Below are 25,406 nucleotides of genomic sequence, written 5' to 3'. Positions count from 1 at the left end.
ACATCGCAGTGTATCTAGTTCATGCTCACTCAGGCAACAAAACTAACGTTGTGATTGAAATTAGTGGTGTATTTCAAAACAGTCAGCAGCATGTTTAAAAATAGTGCTATATAACGCTGTGATGTGGACAATGCAAAATGTAAGGTAATGTGTTTCTTGTAAACTTCACAGAGTGCTGCAAGACTGTGGCCCAAACAAACTGCTGATGTTTATCCAGTATAACATTAAACCTGCCCAATTCATTTCAGATAACTGTTGACCAGAGATTTTTGACCATAAAATGCCTTTCTTGGTCCCAGTAATTGCTGGCTAGTACATTGCTGATGCTGTCGAGTAGAAAGAGGTTGTTTGGAATTATCTCCAGGCAGTTTTATTAACGCAACGTATCATTTGTCAAAATACAAGTGGATAACTGGGTTTTCAAATACGGTTCCAACTTTGAACCTAAAACACATTTCAAGTAATTCCCCTCCATTACCAAAAAGTAAGCAAGTTAAAAAAGGATACAAATGCCAAGGCCAAAACCACTTGTAAGGAACATATGCTATAAAATTAGCCCACAATAAAAGTTGTAACTTGCTGAAGCACTGAGATTGTTGCGCTGGCTCGCTATGCTCTCAAGCTGAAGCTACAGAGAGATCCAGCTGTTGGATCCCCTAGCGCTTGGTAGTACCTTGTCATGAAGTTCTTCATCAGGAGATAAGGACAGGATAGTCACTAAAACTTTCAGCAGCTGCAGGCTGATCTCTCTGCAGTCTGGTCCACATTGTGTTATAAGGGCTTGCACACAACAACCCAATTTCTCTGTATACACCAGCTGTAAAATAAAGAAGTATGTTTTAGTCAGAAAGCAGCCTGTCAAACAGCATTTACATATTTGCATAGAACCACCCCTGTCGGTGTGTGGTGTACAGAGGGGATCATTTATTGCTCGTTTTACCTCCAATATCTTACTAAAATCACATTGATAACTATAAAACAAGGCTGGTATATACAGCAATATTAAGAGACACAACCTGTAAAGTCTATAACAAATCACATTAAGTTAACTTTGCTGTGTCCTATGTTGTCGGTAATTCAGTGTTATCGCTTTTGAAATTTTTAAAGTCAACAGTGGAATACATTTCTTTACATTTACATGGGATCATTTGCTATAAGAAAGAGAATTTGTCTTGTAAACACGCAGTGTATCCAGTTCATGCTCCCTCCTGCAGCAATGCTGGCTCCCACACCATGCCACTCATTTCAATCAGAGCAGCAGCATTGCTGCAGGAGGGAGTGTGATCAGGATTATAATTATTATTATTTATTTCTTAGCCGACACCCTTATCCAGGGTGACTTACAATTGTTACAAGATATCACATTATTTTTACACACAATTACCCATTTATACAATTGGGATTTTACTGGAGCAATCTAGGTAAAGTACCTTGCTCAAGGGTACAGCAGCAGTGTCCCCCACCTGGGATTGAACCCCCGACCCTCCAGTCCAGAGCCCTAACCACTACTCCACACTGCTGCCCAGGATACACTGCGATGTTTCTTTCTCTTGGCAAACGTTCCCAAGTAAAAGTTGAAAAAAAGTTGTTCTCTAGTTGATGTAACTGTGATTTGTGGATAACAATATAAAAACAATGGGGATTAATTTCACAAAGAAATTGCTGTGATTTGGACAATACGGGATACAGCAATGGTAAAGTAATGTGTTTCTGCAGGGGGTTCTGAAACACTTGAATGTCCGTTTCACTGTCTTCTGATAGTAAATATGTTGTTCTCCCTGAACAGATCATCATCCACACGAAAAAATATCACGTTTTAACTAGTATAGATGTACCCCGTGTTATCCATTAACTACGTTCTGTATAGTAAGCAGAATGGGCAACATAAAACAAGTGTTTCTGCACAAATGAAGACAGAGTTATATCAAAGCCAACCTATATTACTGGTGCTGTAGTGTTTTTCATAGTTAAGGATTAAGTGTCCCTTCAAACATACTGTATTGTTATACTCAGTAAAAAGTCTTACATAAAAAAAGAATTAATCAAACTTCAGCTGAACTTGTTTAAACAAAAGCCACTAATCTATTTTAATCTATTTTATCATCTTATCGCTTTCCTGTTTTCCACTGGCTTGTCATTAGAGAAAGAGATTTCAAAGGAAGGAATCGGATTTCACTCCAGCTAAGCCACCAGGTGTAAAAGTTGGCTCAGGAAACGACTTTCCCCACAAAGCTGACGTCTCGCTTAATTAATGAATGCTCTTCAATTCTGTTTCCGTGTGAAATACAAAGTCCCAGTTAACTCACCAGGAGGAACATGAGATCAGTTATTTTTCACAAAAAAAAAAAAAAAGCTCCCGACAAAAATGTGGTGCGTTTCAATCCGTGAAAATCTAATTTCAACAGCACAGATGATCAGGTTTACATGAACACATGGTCAAGCTAACACAAATGGGCAATCCAAAAAATCATCCCACTTACAGGTTGTCCTTTAACCGCTTACTGCCACGACTTCCTGAACTATCTCTTAGCAACTTTTTTCTTTAATCCATTTTTTTCGATGCTTAGGTTTGATCACATAATATACATCAAGTTCTATAGCCAGTACGAAGCATGTTACAGAACCTCCTGCAGTGTTTACAACACATTGCATTACCCCTCTTGTATTGTTGTCTGTATCGCAGCATTATAGTTTTAAACATATTGCAGACTCAAATCATGGGTCATAAATCAACAGCGGCATACATTTCTTAATGTCATTACCAGGAGAAAGAGAATCTCTCTTCTAAACACTGCAGTGGGCGTGTTAAGTAAGTGAGCCACTCACAGTGGCTCAGTAAAAGAATCAATTTAACGGCTTGCTCAGTTCCACTCCTGAGTGTTTCATCAGTGATCAGGGTGAACGCATGGAGATCGCCACCTGCAGGAAGCAAGTGGAAGTGACAGACGGAATTGACAAATTTACTTTGTATGTCACCGAAGATGAATTGGTTCGACTTAATGAAGGTATGTATTAATACATGAGATGGTAAAAATTACTGGTTTTCAAATTTGTATCATTTAATTATTTTTATATCATTTAATTATTTTTCTAAATGTAGCGCTGTTTTATAGTTATTTATATAGCGTTGTTTTATAGTTATTAATGTATTATTATTTTTAATGGTATTAATATTATTATTGATTTTCAGATCAATCCTATGCAATGTCGGTATTAAACACAGCCAGATATGAGGTTCAGTCCAAACAGAGCACCGAGCTCAGTGAGGTGCTAGGATCGGGGCAGTCACTTCACACAGGGCAAGATACTTTTTATTGATCTCTTTATATACTGTATGGAGATTTGGATGATTTAAAATGTAGCATCTTGGCATATCAAGATTTATCGGTCGTTACATTGTAATTTGTCAGTTGGAGTAAAATATTGGTACAATTAAGATTCCTTCTAAAATTAAACAAACATTCTTAAAATGTTTAATTATTAAAATGAAATATTCTTAGACTGCTAGACTAACGTTACCAACTTGAGACTGTTTTACTACCATAGCCTACAGTTATTGTGTATAGAAAATGTATCTGTCAACACACTATTTAAAAAGGGGGTTATGATATGTCATTTCATGTTGCCTTTTTTATACACATGCCGTCACAAAAATGAATACCATGTTAATATATAAAGGCCAACCTTGCTTTTCCGTTGTAGTCATTTTCAGTACCTACTGTGTGCCATTATAAACTACCGGTACTGTAAAGTTTTTTAGTATGGATTTACCGTTTGTAACTTGTTATTTATTTATTTTTTTCTAGGTAGTGAACAGCACTGCTGGACACACGCTGCGACACTGCTGTTGATAGAACAAAACAGGTCCGGATTAACAAGGAGCAGTTCCACAAACCTGGCCTTCAGAAACGTGCCTGGGACAAAATTACATTAAATATTCAGGTGGTTGGATACAATTTGTAAGTTCAGTAGTGTGTGACAAAAAATGGCGAAATTTAAAAAGAACCTTATCCGACAATAATAATAAAACCGCGACAGGAAAGAAAAACGCAGGAATATTTTGATGTAATGAATGACATTCTTGGTAGGGATCCTGCAGGTGAGAGCCAGAATGGAGGCACGGAGACAGAGATGCGCTCTGAACACGCCGCACAGGCGCACAGTATTTATTTACAAGAGACAACCACTCGCGTACAATACCAACAATAGTAATGTACGGAGTATATATGCCGAGCGTATTAAAAGGCAAAAATAAACACGTTTACAAACCAATCAAATGTGCCGTGAAAACGGTGTGCGCTATTCCTCTAAAAGGAGGTCCCACCATGGCCTTGGACGGAGCGTCACCAATTACAATTACTAATTCATCAATCTATGTACATTAATCACAATACATTTTCTACAGCAGCACTGCTTGTTGCTGGTCCAGCACACCAGGTAAGGGCTGCTGGTAAAGTATTTTCTATATCATCGACTATGGTTAACATTCCAGATTTTAGGAATCCAATACCAATGAGACCCTCATTTCAGGTAATTTCATCAACCATAACATCACAAATACCAAAAAGCAAATCATTATTAGTCACCATTTTTAAAGTCGCTCAGCGCTCGTGTACCAGAGCGTGAAGTCATTTAAATTCAGCTCAGTGTGCTTTCTGAGCATTCGCACTCTGAGCACCTCAGTTACTTAACGCGCCCAGTGTATCCAGATCATACTCCCTCCTGCAACAATGCTGGTTTTCTGATCCCCCAATATGCCAGTCATTTGAATAACCAGCATTTTTGCAGGAGGAAGCATGATACATTGCTATGTTTAAAAGAAAATTCTCTTGGCAAATGTTCCAGAGTGAAAGTTGAAGAAAAAAAAAAATATATATGTAATTCCCTCGCTGATTTACCTATGATGTGTGAATAAAAATATCATAACAATCAGGATTGTGTTGAAAAACATTTCACTGTGACACAGAGGTAATGTGCTTCTTGTGAACACTGCAGGGCTGTGCCGATGAAGTGTTGGGACGGTTACCAGGCGTTTCGTACCGGGACAATTCTAAACGTTTTGACAATGACTCTTTCTGAGTGTTTTTTTTTTTTTTTTTTTTTTTTTAACATAACTCCCGAAAGCTAGATGCATTGACTTGAATGTGAGTGTCAATCACTGCTTTTCCTGTGACCGACATGTTTTCAATGTCACCTTACTGTAATTATTATTTTATTTTATTTATTATTTTTTATTTCTTAGCAGACGCCCTTATCCAGGGCAACTTACAATTGTTACAAGATATCACATTATTTTTACATACAATTACCCATTTATACAGTTGGGTTTTTACTGAAGCAATCTAGGTAAAGTACCTTGCTCAAGGGTACAGCAGTAGTGTCCCCCACCTGGGATTGAACCCACAACCCTCCGGTCAAGAGTCCAGAGCCCTAACCACTACTCCACACTGCTGCCCCTAATTCCTTCATGCAACTTTACGAAGCTGACTGGAAGTACAGCATTGAAGTATCTGTAAAGAGTGTTCGATAAATATTCTTCACTAACAGCTTCAAATATATTATCATTGAAAAATCCAAGTCACTTATCATAACGGGTGCCTTTTTCATTCAGGAAAATCTGAGACCTACAAAATGATGGCAACATATAGAAAATTTACTGGAATTATTTTGTTAGCACCACATGTGGTTTAATGAATGTGCAGAAGCACTGATCTCGGATCAGGAATTGCTGCACATACACTCGCTCTGCTGTGCTGTGCTGTGCTGTGCTGTGCTGGAGGCCCCTTGGCTTTGCTGCAGGGTTTCTTTGTTTTTCATTTCTCAGTGCTGCTGCCAGACACTCCTCTGCCAGGTTAAACTTTGATTTGCTAAATAGGATTGTATCACGCAGGTATGAAATGCCTCTTTGAAATCACCTCTTTTCAATGGCAATAGGTCTGAGTGCATCTGCATTTAATGAATGACCTGCATCAATTAGGGGTTCTTAACTGAGAAGTTACATTTCCTTTTTGGATTCCAGCAGTGTTAATTTGTTCTCAAATCTGGCTGTCTTTTATATTTTTGGCACTGCAGTGGCTGAGGGGAATATGATAGCACAGTTGTCTGTGGTGTGTGAAGGATGTCTGAAAATGTGGAGCCTCTCCTAAAAAAAACTAACACAATACCAGAAGTAAAATAATGTCCAGCAGATATGTTGTAATGAGCCAACACAGATACATAGCATTACTCTTCAAAGTGTAGATAGCATTACTATTAATACTGTAGATAGCATTACTATTCACACTGCCCAAGTACAGATAGCATTACTATTCCTTCTGCCCAAGTATAGATAGCATTACTCTTCATACTGCCCAAGTACAGTATATTGTAATCAGTACCTCTTCAGGGGCTGACAAGTGATACAGTGCAGAGATAAGGGAAGTGGGTAGATTTAAAAAACTACCTTTTTGGGAGCTCCTGAGTGGCACATCCAATAAAGGAACTTGGCTCGGAGTGCAGAATGCGCCCTATAGCTTGGAGATCGGCGGTTCGAATCCAAGCTATGCCACTGGAGTTCCCAGGGAGAACTGGCCATGCGCTGGCTGGGCGGGGTAGGGGTTAGGTCAGCTGGGGAGTCCTTTGCTCACCACACACCAGCAACGCCTGTGGCTGTATGCAATTCAGAACTGAATGGTCCTTCGACACTGTAAGTTCTGAGATGGCTGCATGGCAGGCAGGCTTGCAGAGTGAAAAAAAAGCGGATGGCGGCGCTCATTTTGGAGGAAGCGTGTGCTCGTCCTCATCTCTCCCAAGTTAGTCCAGGGGTTGCAGCGGGTGAGCCGGGTTGAATAATAATTGCACATTCCAATATTGGGAGAAAATCGGGTATTAATGAAAAATAATTGTTGAAAAAAAAAATACCTTTTTGTTTTGATAAAAATATTCAACTTCTGTAAAACTTCAGTAAACATGTATTGAAGTGTCATGGTAAAAAAAAAACAAAAAAACCTGAACATATGTGTGATTTAACTTGCTACTTTTATAATCATTTTATACAGTATCTGTGCACCAAAATGTTCTGCTTGGCAAAGCACCACTTCATGTGCAGGAGCAGGTTGATCCAGGTGTATACAGTAAGGCACTCTGCAGGAGCAGGTTGATCCCAGGTGTATACAGTAAGACACTCTGCAGGAGCAGGTAGGTTGATCCCAGGTGTATACAGCAAGGCACTCTGCAGGAGCAGGTTGATCCAGGTGTACACAGTAAGGTCGTTTAAAATGATCTAGACAGCATTCAGAACTGGGCAGACACATGGCAAATAACATTGAATAGAGAAGTGTAAAGTACTGCATGCAGGCAATAAAAATGTGCATTATAAATATCATATGGGAGATACTGAAATTGAAGAAGGGAACTATGAAAAAGACCTAGGAGTTTATGTTGACTCAGAAATGTCTTCATCTAGACAATGTGGGGAAGCTATAAAAAAAAGGCTAACAAGATGCTCCGATATATTGTGATAAAAGTGTTGAATTTAAATCAAGGGAAGTAATGTTAAAACTTTACAATGCATTAGTAAGACCTCACCTAGAATATTGTGTTCAGTTCTGGTCACCTCGTTACAAAAAGGATATTGCTGCTCTAGAAAGAGTGCAAAGAAGAGCAACCAGAATTATCCCGGGTTTAAAAGGCATGTCGTATGCAAACAGGCAAAAAGAATTGAATCTATTCAGTCTTGAACAAAGAAGACTACGCGGCGATCTGATTCAAACATTCAAAATCCTAAAAGGTATAGACAATGTTGACCCAGGGGACTTTTTTGACCTGAAAAAAGAAACAAGGACCAGGGGTCACAAATGGAGATTAGATAAAGAGGCATTCAGAACAGAAAATAGGAGGCACACAGAGAATTGTGAGGGTCTGGAACCAACTCCCCAGTAATGTTGTTGAAGCTGACACCCTGGGATCCTTCAAGAAACGAGCAAGGTGGGCTGAATGGCCTCCTCTCGTTTGTAAACTTTCTTATGTTCTTATGTTCTAGTAAGGCACTCTGCAGGAGCAGGTTGATCCCAGGTGTATACAGTAAGGCACTCTGCCAGCTCAAAGCTAAAGTGCACAGTGCTGACAAAATAATTCCAGTAAATCTTACCGAATATATATTGAGAAAATGTCAAAACTATGGTAAAGAATTACATTTTTTAATGATAATTTATTTGAAGCTGTATCAAACGCTCCTTGCAGATACTTCAATGCTACACTTCTGGTCAACTTCCTGAAGTCACATGAAGGAATGCAGTTGACATTGAAAACACGTCAGTCACAGGAAAAGCAGGGATTGGTAAACAAATGAGAGCCAATGCATCTAGCATCCGGGAGTCACTGTCAAAACGTTCAGAATTGTTTTCCTACAAGGACTCAAACTCCCAGAAGCAGCTCACATGTATCGGATGCGTTCCTTATAATCATTTATAACCATAAAGTAAATGCAGTAAGCATTGGGGAGCTAAACTTACATGTAATAAAAGCTTAGCTTCATTATTTGAATGTGTAGAAAGGTTTCTGAATTTAACTTTAAGTGCAAAAATACCATTAAAAATCTGTAAAATCTAATACTGTACCAATAAAAAAAGGGTCTAAATGACTATTTGAACACTTTAAAAACTATTACAATGCATACAGCAGGAGGACTGTGTTATTTTCATTTCATTTTTTCTATTATGTAAACAAGGTTTTTCCTGTAGGTGGTGCTGGACTGCACAGTCAGATTTCAGGCAGACAAGACTTACAAATCATGCCAGGTTCCGGATTGTAGAGGGGATCACACCATTCATTTCAATAGGGATTGTAGAGAGGATCACACCATTCATTTCAATAGGGATTGTAGAGAGGATCACACCATTCATTTCAATAGGGATTGTAGAGGCGATTATACAGAATGCCGGAATGTAGAGCGGCTGGATTAGACAGGTTTTATTTACTTACTTTAATTGAAAACAAACTACAAATTCATTCTTCACTTGTTACATTCACAAAAATTGGTTGGTTTTACCTTTTCAGATGCTTGGCATGCATCAGGGTTAGACAGCACGTCTCCGATAGCCACAAGGTGAGGCTTCAGTGTTTGCCCTGAGCTGCCTCTAATGACAGCAGCCAGAACCATGAGGTGTGCTGGAGAGGGTGATTTCAGGAGGCTGGTCAGGATCATCTTCAGAAAAACCTCTGGGTTGACAAATGTTCCGATCAGCTCAGCGGAGTTCAAACACTGGATCAAATAGAAGAAAAAAAAAGCTTTTGATGATGCATTTCTGTCCCAATAAATATTAGACATAACTGTTACTATCAGTCTCTATTGCTTTTCAAATGTCTTTAAGGAATGAGGACCACATGTATTTTGATGTGTAGTGCAGACAGTCTACAGGATGTCGCCACCTGGTTCAATACAGAAAATCAGAAATCGGCAGAAAGTGTGACATTGCTTATGGGAGACCCTGTATATTCATTTGTGAACACGTTTGAAAAATAACTAAAAATCCTAAAAAACAAATTCAATGACAAATGTTTCTAGAAGCCCTTTTCGATTTGAACACTTAAAGACTTCTAGTCAAAATGTTTGCCACTGAATTTTAGTTTATTTTTCTAAATTCAGTACCATTGAGTGTTTAATAGTTATGGATGACTTCAAAAACATTGCTGGAGCATGTTTATATCAGTCCATGGAGTCACAACCAGTCAATGGCCACTGGTGGCTGTGAAAAAAATGGTCCAGAACTGTATTTGGATATCTGGGTCCTATTTACTACACTATATTGCAATAATTTTTAAAAGAGCTGTAATTGATATTTGTATTGCGTAAGTCCTGATGCTGCTATTTTTACATCTGCTGTGTGTTTCTTTACAAATATTTGACATAAAACAGGAGAATGAATCAGTATCATGTTGAAAAGACAAAGGCGGTAGCACAGGCCCAGGAGACCCCCCCCCATGCTTATTACAAACCCATGTGGTAAATAACATCAAAACAGACTTGAACATAATTAAATCAGCAAGCAGGAGGCAACAATGGTCACAATAATGTTAAAAATGTCAAGAGTTTTCTGTGCATCCCTGATTTGGCCAATTAGAGTCAAGATCTAACTGATCTGAGACAGGACAGGACCCTGTACACACCCTATCTATCAATCAATGCCACCACACACTCTGATAAATTAAAGGAATGTCAATGATCTCGAAAACAACCTTGTCTGGATCCTCGTGGAGTATAGTTCAAGTGGTCAGTTGGTCTTTTAAGGCAATCAAGCTCTTTGCATAACCCTAAACAATTCAGAATGTGACTGGATAAACCCTTCTGGATGTGGGAACCTCTGCACTTGCACGTTTAGAATGTGGGTATTGTCACAAGAGATTTGAAACATCTACTGAGGGATGTCAATTCTAAATACAGCCTCCCCTTTACTGTCGGGAGCTACAGTTTACAAAGCCTTGCTATTTGTGATCTGTATTAGAAATCTCTGAAAATCAAGGCAAGCACAACCTTTTAACAGTGCAATTTTGAACCAAGGGGTAGAACTACTACTAATGTGTTGAATAGTTGAGGTAAAAATAGTCAGAAATCAGAATAGAATCGTGCATTTGATAATGCTGGTGCTCTATTTGTGAAAGTACTGTTTCGTAACACTTTGTGAACTATAATTTAAAACTGCTTGGAATTTTTTTTAACTATTTATTTATAGCCTAAAATGCCATTCATGTTAATGGATGACAACCGCGACTGCACTTCCATCCAGGCTTCACAGTTATTGAGGGCACTGTCACTTTATTAGTCAAGTAGTTGGTGCTACAACTAGTTGAGCTTACACACATTCCTGAAAGAATGAATGCCTAGACTTACATTTTTAACAACTTGCTTCTCTTCATCGGAGCAAGCCCTGTAGAGCATGCTGAGCAGGAGTTCCATGTGCTGTGTGATGTGCTCTTCTGCATGAAGCAGCAGAACGCCCAGGAGCTCCGAGGATTTAATCCTGTTTCCCACAACCCAGTCTGTTATATCGCGGCTGATGGCCGGAAGGATTTTGGACAAGTTCCTAAAAATCAGTTCTCGACATCCAAGCACAGGACGTTCCACTGAAGAGAATTGAGGGAAAAAAAAACATATTTAACATACAGCAAACATGCAATAAGCTATGAAGACAATAGAGAATCGATTTAGCCTAGAACAAAAAATAATTAGGTGGGGCCTTGATGGTTTCAAATCTTAAATCACAGCACAAAAACCTGGATCAGAGAGACACTTCTTCATACAGAGAGTGGTGAGAGGATGGAATGGGTTACCTAGTCATGTTGCTGAAGGAGACTCTTCTTCACACAGAGAGTGGTGAGGGGATGGAATGGGCTACCTAGTTAAGGTTGTTTTTTTTGTTTTTTTTTTAATTTAGTCGTCGCCAATGGTTTTTACCCCGGTTTTCCCCCAAATTTTGGAATGCCCAATTATTATTTTTATCCCGGTTCACCACTGCAACCCACCGGCAACTCAGGGAACGGAGGCTGAAACATGCGTCCTCCGAAAGGTGTTCCTGGCAATCCATCATTTTTCACACTGCGGATCCACAGCGACGCCACCAGACCTATAGTGCCGGAGGACAACGCAAATCTGAATGGCTCCACTGCAGACCCGCAGGTGCCCTATCAGCCACAGGTGTCGCTGGTGCACGGTGAACCGTGGATTGCCCTGCTGACCTAAGCCCTCTCTAGGAACCCCCGGTCACAGTCGGCAGTGACATAGCCTGGATTCGAACCTGCAATCTCCAGGCTATACGGCGCATCCTGCACTCCACGCGGAGCGCCTTTACTGGATGCGCCACTCGGGAGCCCCCCCATGTCATGGTGTTGATGCTGAATCACTGGGATCCTTTAAAGAGTAAGTAGCGGGGTCCCGATAAATATAACGTTACACATCCCAACCTGTTGCTACAACTGTTTAAATAACATATCTGTATTCTGTATTTTCATTGTTGACATCCTGACAGCTTTTTACACTCATAAGTTTAAAGTCTGTTTCAAAACTGTTTTCAAAATGTCCACTCTAGTGCACTGGTAGTGTAAGGATTAATGCCCACACTGTCAAACAGGTAACACAAGAATAACGATCCATGATGTGATACGAAACAGAAAAGCCTGAGCACTTTTTTTTTTTTTTAAACGCAGTGATTTAGAGGACAGTTGGTAAATGTTCTAATGTTCTTAAGAGTATAGTTGCGAAAACTGAGCTTAACTGACATTTTAACCTCAATCTAAAATCCCTTATGTACAAAATTCCTACTGGACTTTAGAAGAAGGAATTATAAGAGTCAGCACTAAATAGCAAAGGTTATTGAAGCAAAGGTCAAAAAGACGAATTCACAGCGACATTCCCCTTGCCTTACGCCTCAGGCAGGATTTGCAAATTCTGACCATTTCTGTTTCTTCATTTCCTCTCATCCATTGTCCAAACTGTCTCTTCCCCAAGCTACACTACCCTCAATTTTTTTGTTGTTGCTATGAACTATTTTCACTTGCATCTTAAGCAATTATTCTCCCCCTTACATGTCGTGATGGAGAAACGTAAATCTCTCTCTGACTGTAGTAAGAGACACTGTTTTTCCATCACTCAGCCAGAATGCGGTTCTCCGCCTCCAGTAGTTTTAAAAATGAAACTGCAAACTCAAAAATGATTAACTTTCTTTTTATAAATGGACAGATAAAACTACATGAAATTTATAATTAAAGTTCAGGAGGAGGGTCAGACGCCAATCTCCGCATCACCAAACTGAATCATTTAATTTATACATTAGCCAATTAAGATTGTTAGCACTATAAATACCCTCTTCACTTCCCTCTCAGTTGCGTTTCAATATCATTGTAACCCACCACCTCCCCATCTACACCTTTCTTAAAAACAATTTCTATGTTTTATCAACAGGGGTCTCAGCCTCGTCCAGTAGGCCAGGCAGCGAGCCCTCAAACCAAGTTAGGTTTGATGCCAAATTAATGTGTATATACAACATACTTCTCTGTAAAATTGCGTACTCCGCATTTTCCGCAATAAATATTTTGTGATTGGTGTTCGTCCCGAACTACTGAACCCAAAATTAGTTTTTAATCAACCTGTGTGTATCTGCTTGTCAGGAATCCGGGAATGGCATAAGAATTAAATCTGTATTTTAATAGATATATTTGTTGTTGTTTTTTCAAGTGCGATGTATCATTTTGGGTAGCGGGGTGTACACTACTGGTAAAGTGAACTTGTATCTTTTAATTATTCTTTGCTCATGAAAATGCTTATACATAAATGGGTTGTGAGTTTTAAGATTGTAAAAAACAATTAGTTATAGGCATGGTGCTTACCACTGGATTTAAGGAGCGCAGGTAATGCACGTCTGCTTGCTCTCTGTGGCAGGCTGTTGTCTGTGTGGGGGAGCGTGTGCCTGAGGGTCCTGCTTGATATGCGCGGTTCTTTCGGGGCTGCGCTTACCTTTTCCACAGAAGGGACGTTTAATCTGGCTTAACCCTAATATTTTATTATTGGTAAATTTAATAAGGGTAATACTGAGTTTATATTAAAATGAATGTGAAGAGAAGCATTATTATTTGTTAAATAATAACAATAATAATAATAATAATAATAATAATAATAATAATAATAATAATAATAATCTGGATTCATGCATTTCATTATTATTGGTATTTGCCCAGTAATGGTTTTGCTGGGGGTGGGATCTACCTGAGATAAGGTATCAAAGAGGTCAGTATGAGGAGCTCTGGGTGGGCTGGAGGTTAGTACCTGACCTAGGTGGTAGCCTAGGTATCAGGGACGGACTGGGACTAAAAAACAGCCCTGGACTTTGACCCAGACCGGCCCACCACAACCGGCCCGCAGATACTCCACCGCCCCCGCCCCGCCGACGCACGCACGTTCACACACCAACCCCTAATACCACCACCTAGCTGCATCACAGCTATTGTTGTACACTAATGCAGAGTGCTACAGAACACACACACTCTGTACACCGTTATAAGAGTTCTGCAGAACACATACTGAATTGTCATGATTGCCTTCTCTTGCAAACCTGCTCTCTATGAGCAGACATCTGACTGCCACTGAGCAGATTTTCAATATCTGCTTTGGAGGCCCATTAAAACATACGCCTCAGCACTACTTCTGTGCATGTTGCTCTTCTACTCTTTGGTGAATATGTTTCCAATCTGTCATTCCACTCATGAAAATACTGCTGTCGGTGGGCTTGGCAAATGCCATACAAATTGAACAGTATAAAGCATGGCTTTCTTCACTGTATGACAGCCACTTTCGATTGGTGCCATCTTTAAAACAGAAAACCTTCTGCACCACAGGGTTTTTTTATTAGGTTTTTTTTATTTCTATTTCTATTGAGGGTGGAAACTAAAAAACACGTTTAGGTCATCTGACTTGGGTCTCTTGAAATAATCAAAAGTTGAGCTGGCATCCTGGCTCTCCCTGACTCTCTCTTCCACTGCAGCTGAACTGGGCCTATCATCAACCTCAACCTGGATATGAATTAATGAATAAACCAATTAATTATAAAGGCCCAATATTTTGACAAAATACAAAAACACAGCAGCAGCCCCACCATTTGATCAAATGAATGAATGAATAATAATAAACCTTTATTTGTATAGCATGAATGGGGCTGGAGAAATGTAGCTTAGCACCAAAATTCAGTTGTAATTCATAGTTGTTTCAGCTACAGATTATAAATATAGCAACATAGTGGAACCAATAGCTTATAGTCAGGCTGAATCATCATGAATTTAATTAATAAAAGGCGGCTGTGCTGTGTCAAGGACTGACTAATGTAAACAGTAGGGCTTCAAATGAACATTAACCTGTTGAATGTAATGTAAAAATGCAGATTTCTGCATAAATAGACATACCCAAAAGTAATTATTTATCATGAGAGGGCCATACACAATAACTAGTAATGCTGCATACTCCAAGAAAGATTAAAATCTCACCTTTCTGGTAAAAATAGTTATAAATTGCTGAGGTGTACTCACTTTTGAGGACACAAGCTCAAGTACATAGTAAAAATATGATGAAATAGGAAATATCATATATGGTGTAGTTCCTATTCAAAAAAAGTTGAGGAATAGAGCTTGAAATGACTGATATGGCTGGCTTGTACATTAATCAACAAACTGTCTGGCTGGAATCATGTTAGCGGTACAGTTAGTTAGCCTAGTTAGCTAGCCCAATATTGATGTTGTGTTATCTGTCTCCCTCCCTTCCCTGGCTCCCCATTGCCTACCGCTTCGGATGCAGCCGCTGCACTGACTTTGCTTGTGCTAGACCCACAATCATCGTCGACTATGCTATCGCTGTCTCCTTCTTCCGCTACTACTCTAGTTTGAACCGGGGCTGCAGCATCCTCCTCATCATGGACTACTACATGCACATTGTTGGCATTGGCATTGGCACTACTACCCAATAAGTCGGTTAACTTCCTACATTTGGCTCCATCTGACTCAAGAGACTTTACTTTTTTCTCCCTTATCTTTTCAGCCCCTCCTTTGCGTTTTTTACTGTGTTGCTTTTCCATGATGTTTTCCAAAATTGAAGCTAGCCACATCAAATTGATAGCTAGCTACATCAACGTCTCATGGCTATGTCACTCTCAGTGTGTGTGTGTGTGTGTGAGGGAAGGGGGAGGGGTTAAGGGCTGCAGCCGCTGCACAGAGGGAGGAATGGACCAAAGGCCTGGGGCCCGGGTGGGGGGGCTGGCCCGCGTCGATCAACTTTCTTCTCCCCCCCCCCCCCCCCTCCCGGGTTGCTCAAATTTCTCGCCCCCCCATTAATTGGACCATTGGGCCGGCCCAGTCGAACAGCCTGGGCTGGGAGATAATACATATATTTTTTTTGTATCGGGCCTGCGGCCCGCCGGCCCACAGGGAATTCTCCCGGTGCTCCAGATGGCCAGTCCGCCACTGCTAGGTATACTTGCATTGTGTTTTCTGGCCAACATTTCTTTTTTTTGGATCCAGGATCAGCATAAACAGGTATTTGTTGAAAGAGAAAGTTTACTTTTGTTAACAAATAAAGTCTGAATTTTTGGTTGTGCGTCCTCCTGAGACAACACTGCCCCGAGACCTGTCTCTGACGCATCCGTCTGCAGGGTGAACCTCCTACTAAAATCAGGACTGCATAGCACTGGCTTGCTACACAGCCTTCGCTTCAAAGCGAGAAAGGGTCTCTGGCACGGCTCCGTCCACTGAACCGTATCTGGGGCAGCCTTCCTGGTGAGGTCTGTCAAAGGAGCAGCGAGCGTGGCGAAGCTTGGGATGAACTTCCTGTAATAGCCCGCTAGTCCCAAGAAAGAGCACACCTGGGTTTTGGTTGTAGGGACCGGCCAGTCAGTCAAGGCTTTCACCTTAGCAATCAGCGGTCTGATCTGGTCACTCCCTACTCGATACCCCAAATACTCCAACTCGCTCTTCCCAATGCAACTTTTCTTTGGGTTAGCAGTGAGCCCAGCCTCCCGCAAGGATTGCAGTACCGCCGCTACCTTACGCAGATGACTCGGCCAGTCCTCACTGTGGATAACCACGTAATCTATGTAAGCAGCGACGTACTGCTGATGGGGCCGCAAAATGGGATCCATCATTTGCTGGAAAGTGGCTGGTGCTCCGTGCAACCCAAGGGGCATGGTCCTAAATTGGTACAACCCAAAGGGAGTCGAAAACGCTGTCCTCTCTCTGGGCTCTGGGGTCAGGGGTATCTGCCAGTACCCCTTCATTAAATCCAGTGTCGTCATAAAATGAGCCGTGCCAAGACCCTCCAGCAACTCATCTACCCGGGGCATGGGATAAGCGTCAAACTTCGATTTTTCATGAACTCGCCTGAAGTCAATGCAAAATCGAGTTGACCCGTCCGGCTTATCCACTAAAACAATTGGACTATTCCAGTCACTTTGGGACTCCTCTATTACCCCCAGTCTGAGCATCTCGTCAATCTCTGCCTTTACTACCTGCCTTTTGCGCTCAGGTATGTGGTACGGCCTCTGGCGAACTAGCGCCCCCGGCTCAGTCTCAATGTGATGGTGGGCTACTTGAGTCTGCCCCGGGACGGGAGAAAACACATCAGGAAATTCCGCCACCAGCGCCCGAGCCTTACATTTCTGTGTTGGTGTCAGATTCTCTGCAATCTGTACCGACCCGTTTCGTCAACACAGAAAGATCAGGTCCCAGGTCGGTGACGTCATCTGCTTGCGCCACTAACAAAGCCTCCTGCTGTAACCAAGGCTTCAGCAGGTTTACATGGTAAATGTGCTTCTCTCTCCGTCGCTCCGGCTGGCAGATCTCATAATCCACCGTCCCAACCCGGCGTGTAACCACAAAAGGTCCTTGCCACTTCGCCAGAAGTTTGGACTCAGAGCTGGGTAACAACAGAAGCACCTTATCCCCCAGCTGAAACGTGCGCAACCAGGCCCCCCTGTTATATTGGGTCTCCTGTCTGTGCTGAGCCTGCTGCAAATTGTCATGCGCCCATTTTCCCACAGACTCAAGACGTTTGCGCAGATCCAACACTTACTGGACAGTATTGGTCGAATTGTCCTGCTGTTCCTCCCACATCTCTCTGACCAGATCGAGCACAGCCCGGGGTCTCCGACCATACAGCAGCTCGAATGGCGAAAAACCCATGGAAGCCTGGGGTACCTCTCCGATAGCAAAGAGAAGGGGAGGAATCAGCTGGTTCCAGTAACGCACGTCACTACTAATAAATCTGCGCAACATGTTTTTGAGGGTCTTATTAAAACGCTCCACAAGACCATCAGTCTGGGGGTGAAAAACCGAGGTCCTAATGGTCTTAATCCCCAAAAGTTTACATGTTCCGCGGACTAGCCAGGACATAAAGTTGGTGCCTTGGTTGGTCAGTATTTCCTTGGGGATCCCCACCCGGGAGAAAACCTTCACAAGCTCGTTGGCAACAGATTTAGCAGACGCAGATCGGAGGGGAATGGCCTCTGGATAACGCAAAGCATAATCCAAAATGACCAATAGGTGTGTGTATCCTGCCGCACTCCTTTCTAGCGGTCCCACTATATCTACTCCAATACGCTCAAACGGAGCTTCCAGCCACTCAGAGAGAGGGAAAGCACACATACCCTCTTCCCCACCTATATCACCACGTATATCTATATGCAGATCATGATACTATACATTTTCCTGATAGGCTAATTGTATGATGCAAAAGATGATCAAATGATCATTTTAATGATTGACTTTTTGTTAAGACAAGCATTAACTGAGATAGGCAGGGTACTGTATGTACTTGCTCTTCATTCAAGAACCATTTGGTGAACTACAATTAGCTATGTTGTGCTAGTGGTCTTGTATCACAATACAAACAATACATACCTCTGGCAAGACAAATCATGTCAAGAAAATATCACAGTTCATCGATACACCCCAAGGAATGACCCAGGTAAGGATTTAGAAATCTCAGCAGGGTCAGCCTTGGTTTTTGTGCTCTGTAATTTATCCACACAGAGTAACAGAAGGTGCTGTGTTTCTCTGAGCTCCTCACAGCTGTACAGCAAAATAAGATCAAATACATCTCAACAGAAAGTCAGAAGTGAAAGACCTGCCTTAAGGATCTAAGTAATTACGTACCTCGGCATGAAAGGCTCTATAATTTGTCTATTAATGACTGTGTTTAGCAGCCAGCATGAAGACTCATTTATCAACTACAATGTCCAGTGGAAAGTTAGTGTTCAGTCAGCCTTGAGGCAAAATTAAAACTAGCATGTACAGGCTGCTGCTTGTAGGTTTCAGTAGCAAGAACTTTTGGTTTCCAAGATCAAATAAAAAGCTAGAGATGAAAGGTTCAGGTTATGTAGTGTGGTAAGATCTCCTTGGCACAATATCATGCCCATTTTTAGTTTGAACAGCCCTATGCTTAAACCAACCCAGGGGACAGGTATATTAGAGGACGATGAAATTAATCTTTCTGTTTAGTGCTCATGAAAGGTGGCGCTGGCTCCAGTCATGGAGTAGGTTTCCCATGAGAGCAGACCTCAATAATGACCTGAATACCCCCTGCAAGCTAGCGTGGGAGCTCTCTCAAGAAGAGCCTACCAATTGCGTTTGAGTTAAGACCAACACATTCATCGCCATAGACCCAAGTCACATTCAAATCCTTAAGATACGACAGGAATGCAAGCTACATCAATGAAAGTGTTACAGAACCCCCTGCAGTGTTTAAAAGAAACACATTACTTTGCTGTATCCAGTTTGTTCATATCACAGCATTTATTTTTTTTATCATAATCCCTATTGTTTTCATATATTTTTTTATCACACATTGTAGAAAATGTATTTGCTTACGATTGTAAGTCGCCCTGGATAAGGGCGTCTGCTAAGAAATAAATAATAATAATAATAATAATAAATGGCCAAAGAATTAATTTTCCCCCCCCAACTTTTACTTAGGAATGTTTGTTAGTAGAAATAACTTTTTTCTTGCAAGGATTGCAGTGTATCTGATCATGCTCCCTTCTGCAACAGAGCTGGTAATGAAAATGAGTTGCGTCGTGTGGGAACAGAAAACCAGCATTTGCAGGAGTGCGATCTGGATACACTGCGAAGATAACTATTTCTCTTCGCCAATGCTCCCGAGTAAATGTTGAGAAATGTATTCGCCAGTTGATTTCCCATAATGTGTGAATAAACTTTTCAAATAACACTGTGATACAGACTGAGCAGGACAAAGTAATGGTAGCGCAATGCGTTGCTTGTAAACACTGCAGGCTGTTCTTTACCTGGTTGATCACAACTGAACCCACACCAAATAAACACCTCGCCTTCCCCGGGGCCTTGAAATGAAAAACAAACCACTTCTAGGAGATGGGAGTCAATCCTGAGACTCTGGGATCAGTCAGTCAGAAGTGAAACATCTGCAAAGGACCCTTTAACAGCTCTTTCACTTCCGCTAGTCAAGAATAAACTTGTTGATTTGGGTTCATGTGTGGATTTAGAAACACAATCAAATTAAAAAGAAGGCTCCTAGGAAAGTGGACCACAGACAATTTACACCATAAAAGCACAAACAATTATGCTTACCGCAAGTATGGATTCAAACCAACCACATTTGAAATCTGCACTACCTTTGAACAAATATCCAACAGAACTGCCCTATACTTGCAGAAAATACAATACAGGGTTTTCTAATTCAATTCACAATTTGGCAGTAAACGTCTAAAACACAAAGGAATAAGAACAAATGATGAAGAAAGGACAGAAGAACAGATAATCTGAAATGTAATTGTGTAATGAATCCTGTTCACAAAGGAATTATTCACACCAAACCATGATGGCATATAGCATCAGCTGACATCTGACCCACTTTTCTCAAACCAAAATGAGATCATAAATAAGAGCTAAATGACACAGTTCTATAGTGGCGGACTCTCCACTACATCTCTTTTACAGTGTGCTTTAAAACCCTGGGCCTTTACTTCCTAAATAACGTGTCTAGGTAAGCATTGTGAAGACCCTAGATATAGGTCATATTATAAATGAATATGATAAACATTCACAGCCAGAGTCAGGTAATTAAAGAAACTGGTTTCACATAACCTATCAGCACTAAGCTTGCACTGTATATGGTAATGGAAATCCTAGATAAGTCGGGTCAGTCTCAAAATCCATTGAGACAGAGGATGACATTTCCTACCTCCTGTTGGATAGTGAGGGGGTGGCAAAGTCAAAAAGTCAAGCTTGTCCTTCAAGTCTTCTTCATTCTCTTGTTGCCACTGACAACCAATCTTCTTCCAGTAACTGCCAGCCAGAAGCCTAGGTGATAAAAGGAGACAATTTAAAACTGATACCAAACCAAGTCTCCTCTATCTCCTCCCCCTCGAAATATTTTATTTTAAAACCTGAAATCTGGCACTACACTAGAAATGCATGCCATGCTTTCAGATACTGATGCACTCCCAAGTCACCTGGAGGGTGAAACCATACCACCTCTTCAACAGCTTCATTCCTGTCATTAACCAACCAGCTGCTTCCCCTATTGACTGCTTTCAGACAGAAACATGCTGACCACAAGGAAGTGCAAGTGTACAGATTTATTGGAAAGTGGACAACTTTCTTTAACCTAATGTAGTAGCAGATCAATTTCTTTTTTATTGTGTTTTGCTAAAACTATCCAGCTAATGGAAGTGCAAAACAGGTAAGATTTCTGTAATGATTAGCCCCCACCAGGGATGAAATCCCCTGTGAAAGAGAGAGGAGATTTCTGTAATGATTAGCCCCCACCAGGGATGAAATCCCCTGTGAGAGATCTAGAGGAGATTTCTGTAATGATTAGCCCCCACCAGGGATGAAATCCCCTGTGAGAGATCTAGAGGAGATTTCTGTAATGATTAGCCCCCACCAGGGATGAAATCCCGTGAAAGAGATCTAGAGGAGGCGCATGTGCGTTCATATGTCACACTACACGTATTTTTATTTCTAATTGGAGAACTGGTGATCCGACTGTCATGAAACGTGGTATTCCCATTACTTAACATACATTACTGAGAATTGCTTACCAAACTGTGATTAAACATGGCATTGCCAATTCTATACTATTCTCTAATCCTGTAGATATACTGGTGTATGTCATGGCCATCAGTTTGTTCATTGTACTGATGGCTCTAATTTTGAATGCACAGCCATGGCGGGGAAGGATGTTCCTGCCATACTTGTTTATTTGATATTATATTTTGCTGTGGATATTTTGTTATGGGCTTTACCTTATTTCAGGTATTTCATCACTGAAGCTACTGAGGAGCAATGGAATTAGTTTATGAAAATAAGAATATCTGTCTCGTAGGTCCAAAAGCCAGACCCCCACTACATTCGTGACAGCTAGTCGGACCTGGAAGAAAAAAGACAAAGACACTTAGAACATTTTCAACTGCAAGAGAGCTTTTTCTTCATTTGTTTTAAAAGCTAATGTACTTTTACTGCTAAATAAAATGTTATTTGCAGTACTGTACGTATATACACATTGCAGTTCTGGTAATGAATGCTTTAAAGTAATTGTAGTTAACAAAATAATTCCATAACACTTACCTGCTTTGCACTTCCATTAGCGACATTAGATTTAAATAAGCAGCTTTGAAAGAAACATGTTATACCAAACATGCACAGTATTTTCATTGTAAAACATGAAATCTGGTACTTTAGGTTCTGATGCAAGCCAGTTTTTGCAGGTAAAAAACAAAACAACTAATTTCATTCTTATATTAATCACTGTCCGTGCGCAGAAAGCAGGTAGTACTTAGCTTTACATACGTTTCATAGCATTGCATCTACCGATAGAGGCAGCTCAAGTCATTTTCAAGTAAATTATATTTTATTACAAGGCCCCCACCACTTTGTGTGTTTATTATTTATATAGAAAAATACCTATTCATGTCAAATGGGACTGCATTCTTGTAGGTTTAGTTAGATTAAGAAGCTGAATTTTAGTAACTACAAATACATTGCAAGAAATATGTAGTATTTTCTAATCCAAATTCACTGTGAAACAGAGTAGTATTGTGTGACAGACAGGATTTTTCAATCTAGCTGTATTTCTTTCTTTTAGTTTAAAATAAGCTTTTTGCATGGTAATGTGTACTGTATGAGAAAGTGATTTTAGATGTATTATTATTGTATGTATTGCATTTGAATGTAACTGTGCGGTGCTGTCTTTCTGCGCCATTTGTCATTCAATAAGTTTTAAAGATATGAGAAATGGCCGGAGCTTGCCGTTGCTCCAGTGCTTTATACTTTCCTGTGCGCTGGAAAGGAAACGTGTGCCAACATAAGAGGTAAAGTAAAATACCATGAACTGTGACAAAACTGACGTTTCTGATGGTTACAGTTCTTTCAGGAAGGCATGTGCATATAAGCTAGATAAAAATGTCATCATTTCTTTATCAAAAAGTATATTCTACCCCTAACCTCACCTCTCCAGCACCTGTGTGTATCTTTTTTTTTTTTAAACCTGACATTTCCATATTCCGGACAGCCTGTCTGTCTCCAGACATGTCCCAAGCCATAACATGACAGTGTAAACCGCTGATGTTTTAAGTAGGGTACACAGATCATTTGCATACCTCCGACAATTGGTTAGATACAATCTCTCGGTAATAATCAGTGACAGTAAATCACATCTAAAACCATTACTGGCTGATAAAATAACCAGTTAGTAGTTTTATAAATCGCGTGTTTAATACTGCCCAGTGATTTTTATTAATAGCTGGAAATTATTGCCATCTTTTACGCATATGGGCCATGATGTTTTGAAATGAAAATAACATGTTTCTTTCAAGACTGCACATTTGAGGGCTATATCATGAGTGCATGGTGGGAGTTATTTTCTTAGTTACCATTGCTATAAGTCACACTTGAAACAAAGTCAAACACTTTTGATGTTTCAATAGTTTTTTTTTTTTTTTTTTTTAAATGAATGGAGATAAATGTACCTGTGGTGAATTATCAAAAAGTCGCTGGGCTAAGTGTGAAAGCACATCATCCATGGACTTCCCATTGCCGTACTGCATCACTGTGCCTGTGGCTTGAATTACAGACACTCGTACCTTCGAATGCTGGTGCGATATGGTTTGCATCAGGGGCTTTATAAGCGAATCTGCTGCCATGTGAAAATGTTCTGTAAAGAAAAATATATATATTTGTCAAACTGAGTTATGATACATCACTAAAGTAACTAATTTCATAAACTTCAAACAGCTGAATAGGTCTCAAATGTGGAGTTTTGAAAGAAACACTATGTAGCACTGTGTATTTTCATTTTAAAACATGATATCTGGTACTACTTTAGATAAAAGGAAGCCCTCCATTTCTATGCCTCATTCTCGGGTTATCTGTTTGCGCTTCACTTCCTGAGTCACCTCAGCAGTGTCTCCTGGGCATGCTACTGGCTGAAAACATGTCAGTCAATAGGGGAAGCAGCTGGTTGGTTATTGACAGGAAAGAAGAGCAAAGCAGTGGGACAATTTCACACTCCAGGTGACCAAGCAAGTGCAACACTAACTGAAAGCAGGGCCTGCAAACAGAGATCTTTAAACAACTGTAGTACCAGATATCATATTTTAAAATAAAATACAAGCATGCTGCTTTCAAAAGTGGACATTTCTTGTGCAATTAATGGAAGTGAGAATTGTGAGGGTCTGGAACCAACTCCCCAGTAATGTTGTTGAAGCTGACACCCTGGGATCCTTCAAGAAGCTGTTTGATGAGATTCTAGGATCAATAAGCTACTAACAACCAAACGAGCAAGATGGGCTGAATGGCCTCCTCTCGTTAGTAAACTTTCTTATGTTCTTAAGTACAGTACATTATTTTGTTAACTGCAATCACTTTAACTACTCACTGGCTGAAACAACCAGGGATCCAAGAATACGGTTTACATCTGAACAAAATACCATTGCCTTTAGAGTTACAGTTCAGAATAAAGTTCAAACAAAAATAAAAATAAACTGCAGTGATACTAATTAAGAGAAAGGGAAAGTCACAACAAGATGATAGGCTTGCCTCTCCTCCAATTATACTTGTAGGTTTAATTGTTAGTTTTACTAAGCTGGTACTGGAATTTCCATAACAGTTTCAAACCTGCTATGTTATTTTATGAACATTTTTCCATTTGAAATATTTTATTTTCTGGTGTATTTTTTTTTTTTACTTTGATTGTATTTCTCCTTATAACAAGTTAATAAAATATACATACAAGACCCTTTGGAGGGTTCTGAAACTAGGCTATACGCGGCTGTTGAACTGTAGCTTAAAAAGATTTTAAATGTATTTTGGCATATGTTATACAATGTTAAAAAGAAACATAAGAAACAGAGGTGTAGGATCAAGAAAGATACTAATAACCTATTCAATGTTACGAGGGTAGGTATTCTGATAAATTATATTTTTAAATAAAGGGTAAAAGTGAATTAAGGCATGCACAATGCATACATTCAAAGATGATTTCCTATTTGAAAATGCTAAATGCATAATGACGGTTTCAGTATGTTACATGACTTGTTAAAACTGGAACATAAGCGAATTACACCTTGTATGTTTGTGAAATATTCAGTTAGGCACCTCACAAAGGGAGACGTAAAAGTCAGGACGTTTGTTTGCATAACAGCCTCGACGCATGGCTAGTTGAAACCATGGCAACTGCCCTGGCTTCAGCCGTAGCCTGCACTACATGCAATCAGGAAGCTGGCATAAAATGCAAATCTGATCTGAATTAAAAATAACGACAAACAGTTCATCCTGACCCTGGTAGTCTTTGCAACATATTGTACCAGCTAACTTTCACATTGAAACGGACATAGTTTTACTATGACTGCGAGTGCGCATGTAGA

The 25,406-nt window shown here is 40.3% G+C and overlaps 1 protein-coding gene across 1 annotated transcript in view; it reads right to left on the bottom strand.

The window, feature by feature from the left end:
• LOC117431313 (dynein axonemal assembly factor 5-like) overlaps positions 1 to 25,406 on the bottom strand; it is a 58,275-nt gene that overhangs the window by 32,241 nt on the left and 628 nt on the right. Inside the window, exons 2-7 of the mRNA XM_034052120.3 lie at positions 23,511 to 23,695; positions 21,789 to 21,913; positions 20,723 to 20,841; positions 10,868 to 11,100; positions 9,029 to 9,241; positions 674 to 817 (exon numbers count right to left, since the gene is read on the bottom strand). Of these exons, the coding sequence (XP_033908011.2) occupies positions 674 to 817; positions 9,029 to 9,241; positions 10,868 to 11,100; positions 20,723 to 20,841; positions 21,789 to 21,913; positions 23,511 to 23,695 (1,019 nt within the window). The remainder of the gene's footprint in view (positions 1 to 673; positions 818 to 9,028; positions 9,242 to 10,867; positions 11,101 to 20,722; positions 20,842 to 21,788; positions 21,914 to 23,510; positions 23,696 to 25,406) is intronic.

This window comes from Acipenser ruthenus, chromosome 22 (genome assembly GCF_902713425.1).
Source record: "Acipenser ruthenus chromosome 22, fAciRut3.2 maternal haplotype, whole genome shotgun sequence".
In the NCBI taxonomy this organism is placed as follows: Eukaryota; Metazoa; Chordata; class Actinopteri; order Acipenseriformes; family Acipenseridae; genus Acipenser; species Acipenser ruthenus.
The sequence above is the reverse complement of the archived record's forward strand: the minus strand, read 5'-3'. Positions and strand labels throughout refer to the sequence as shown.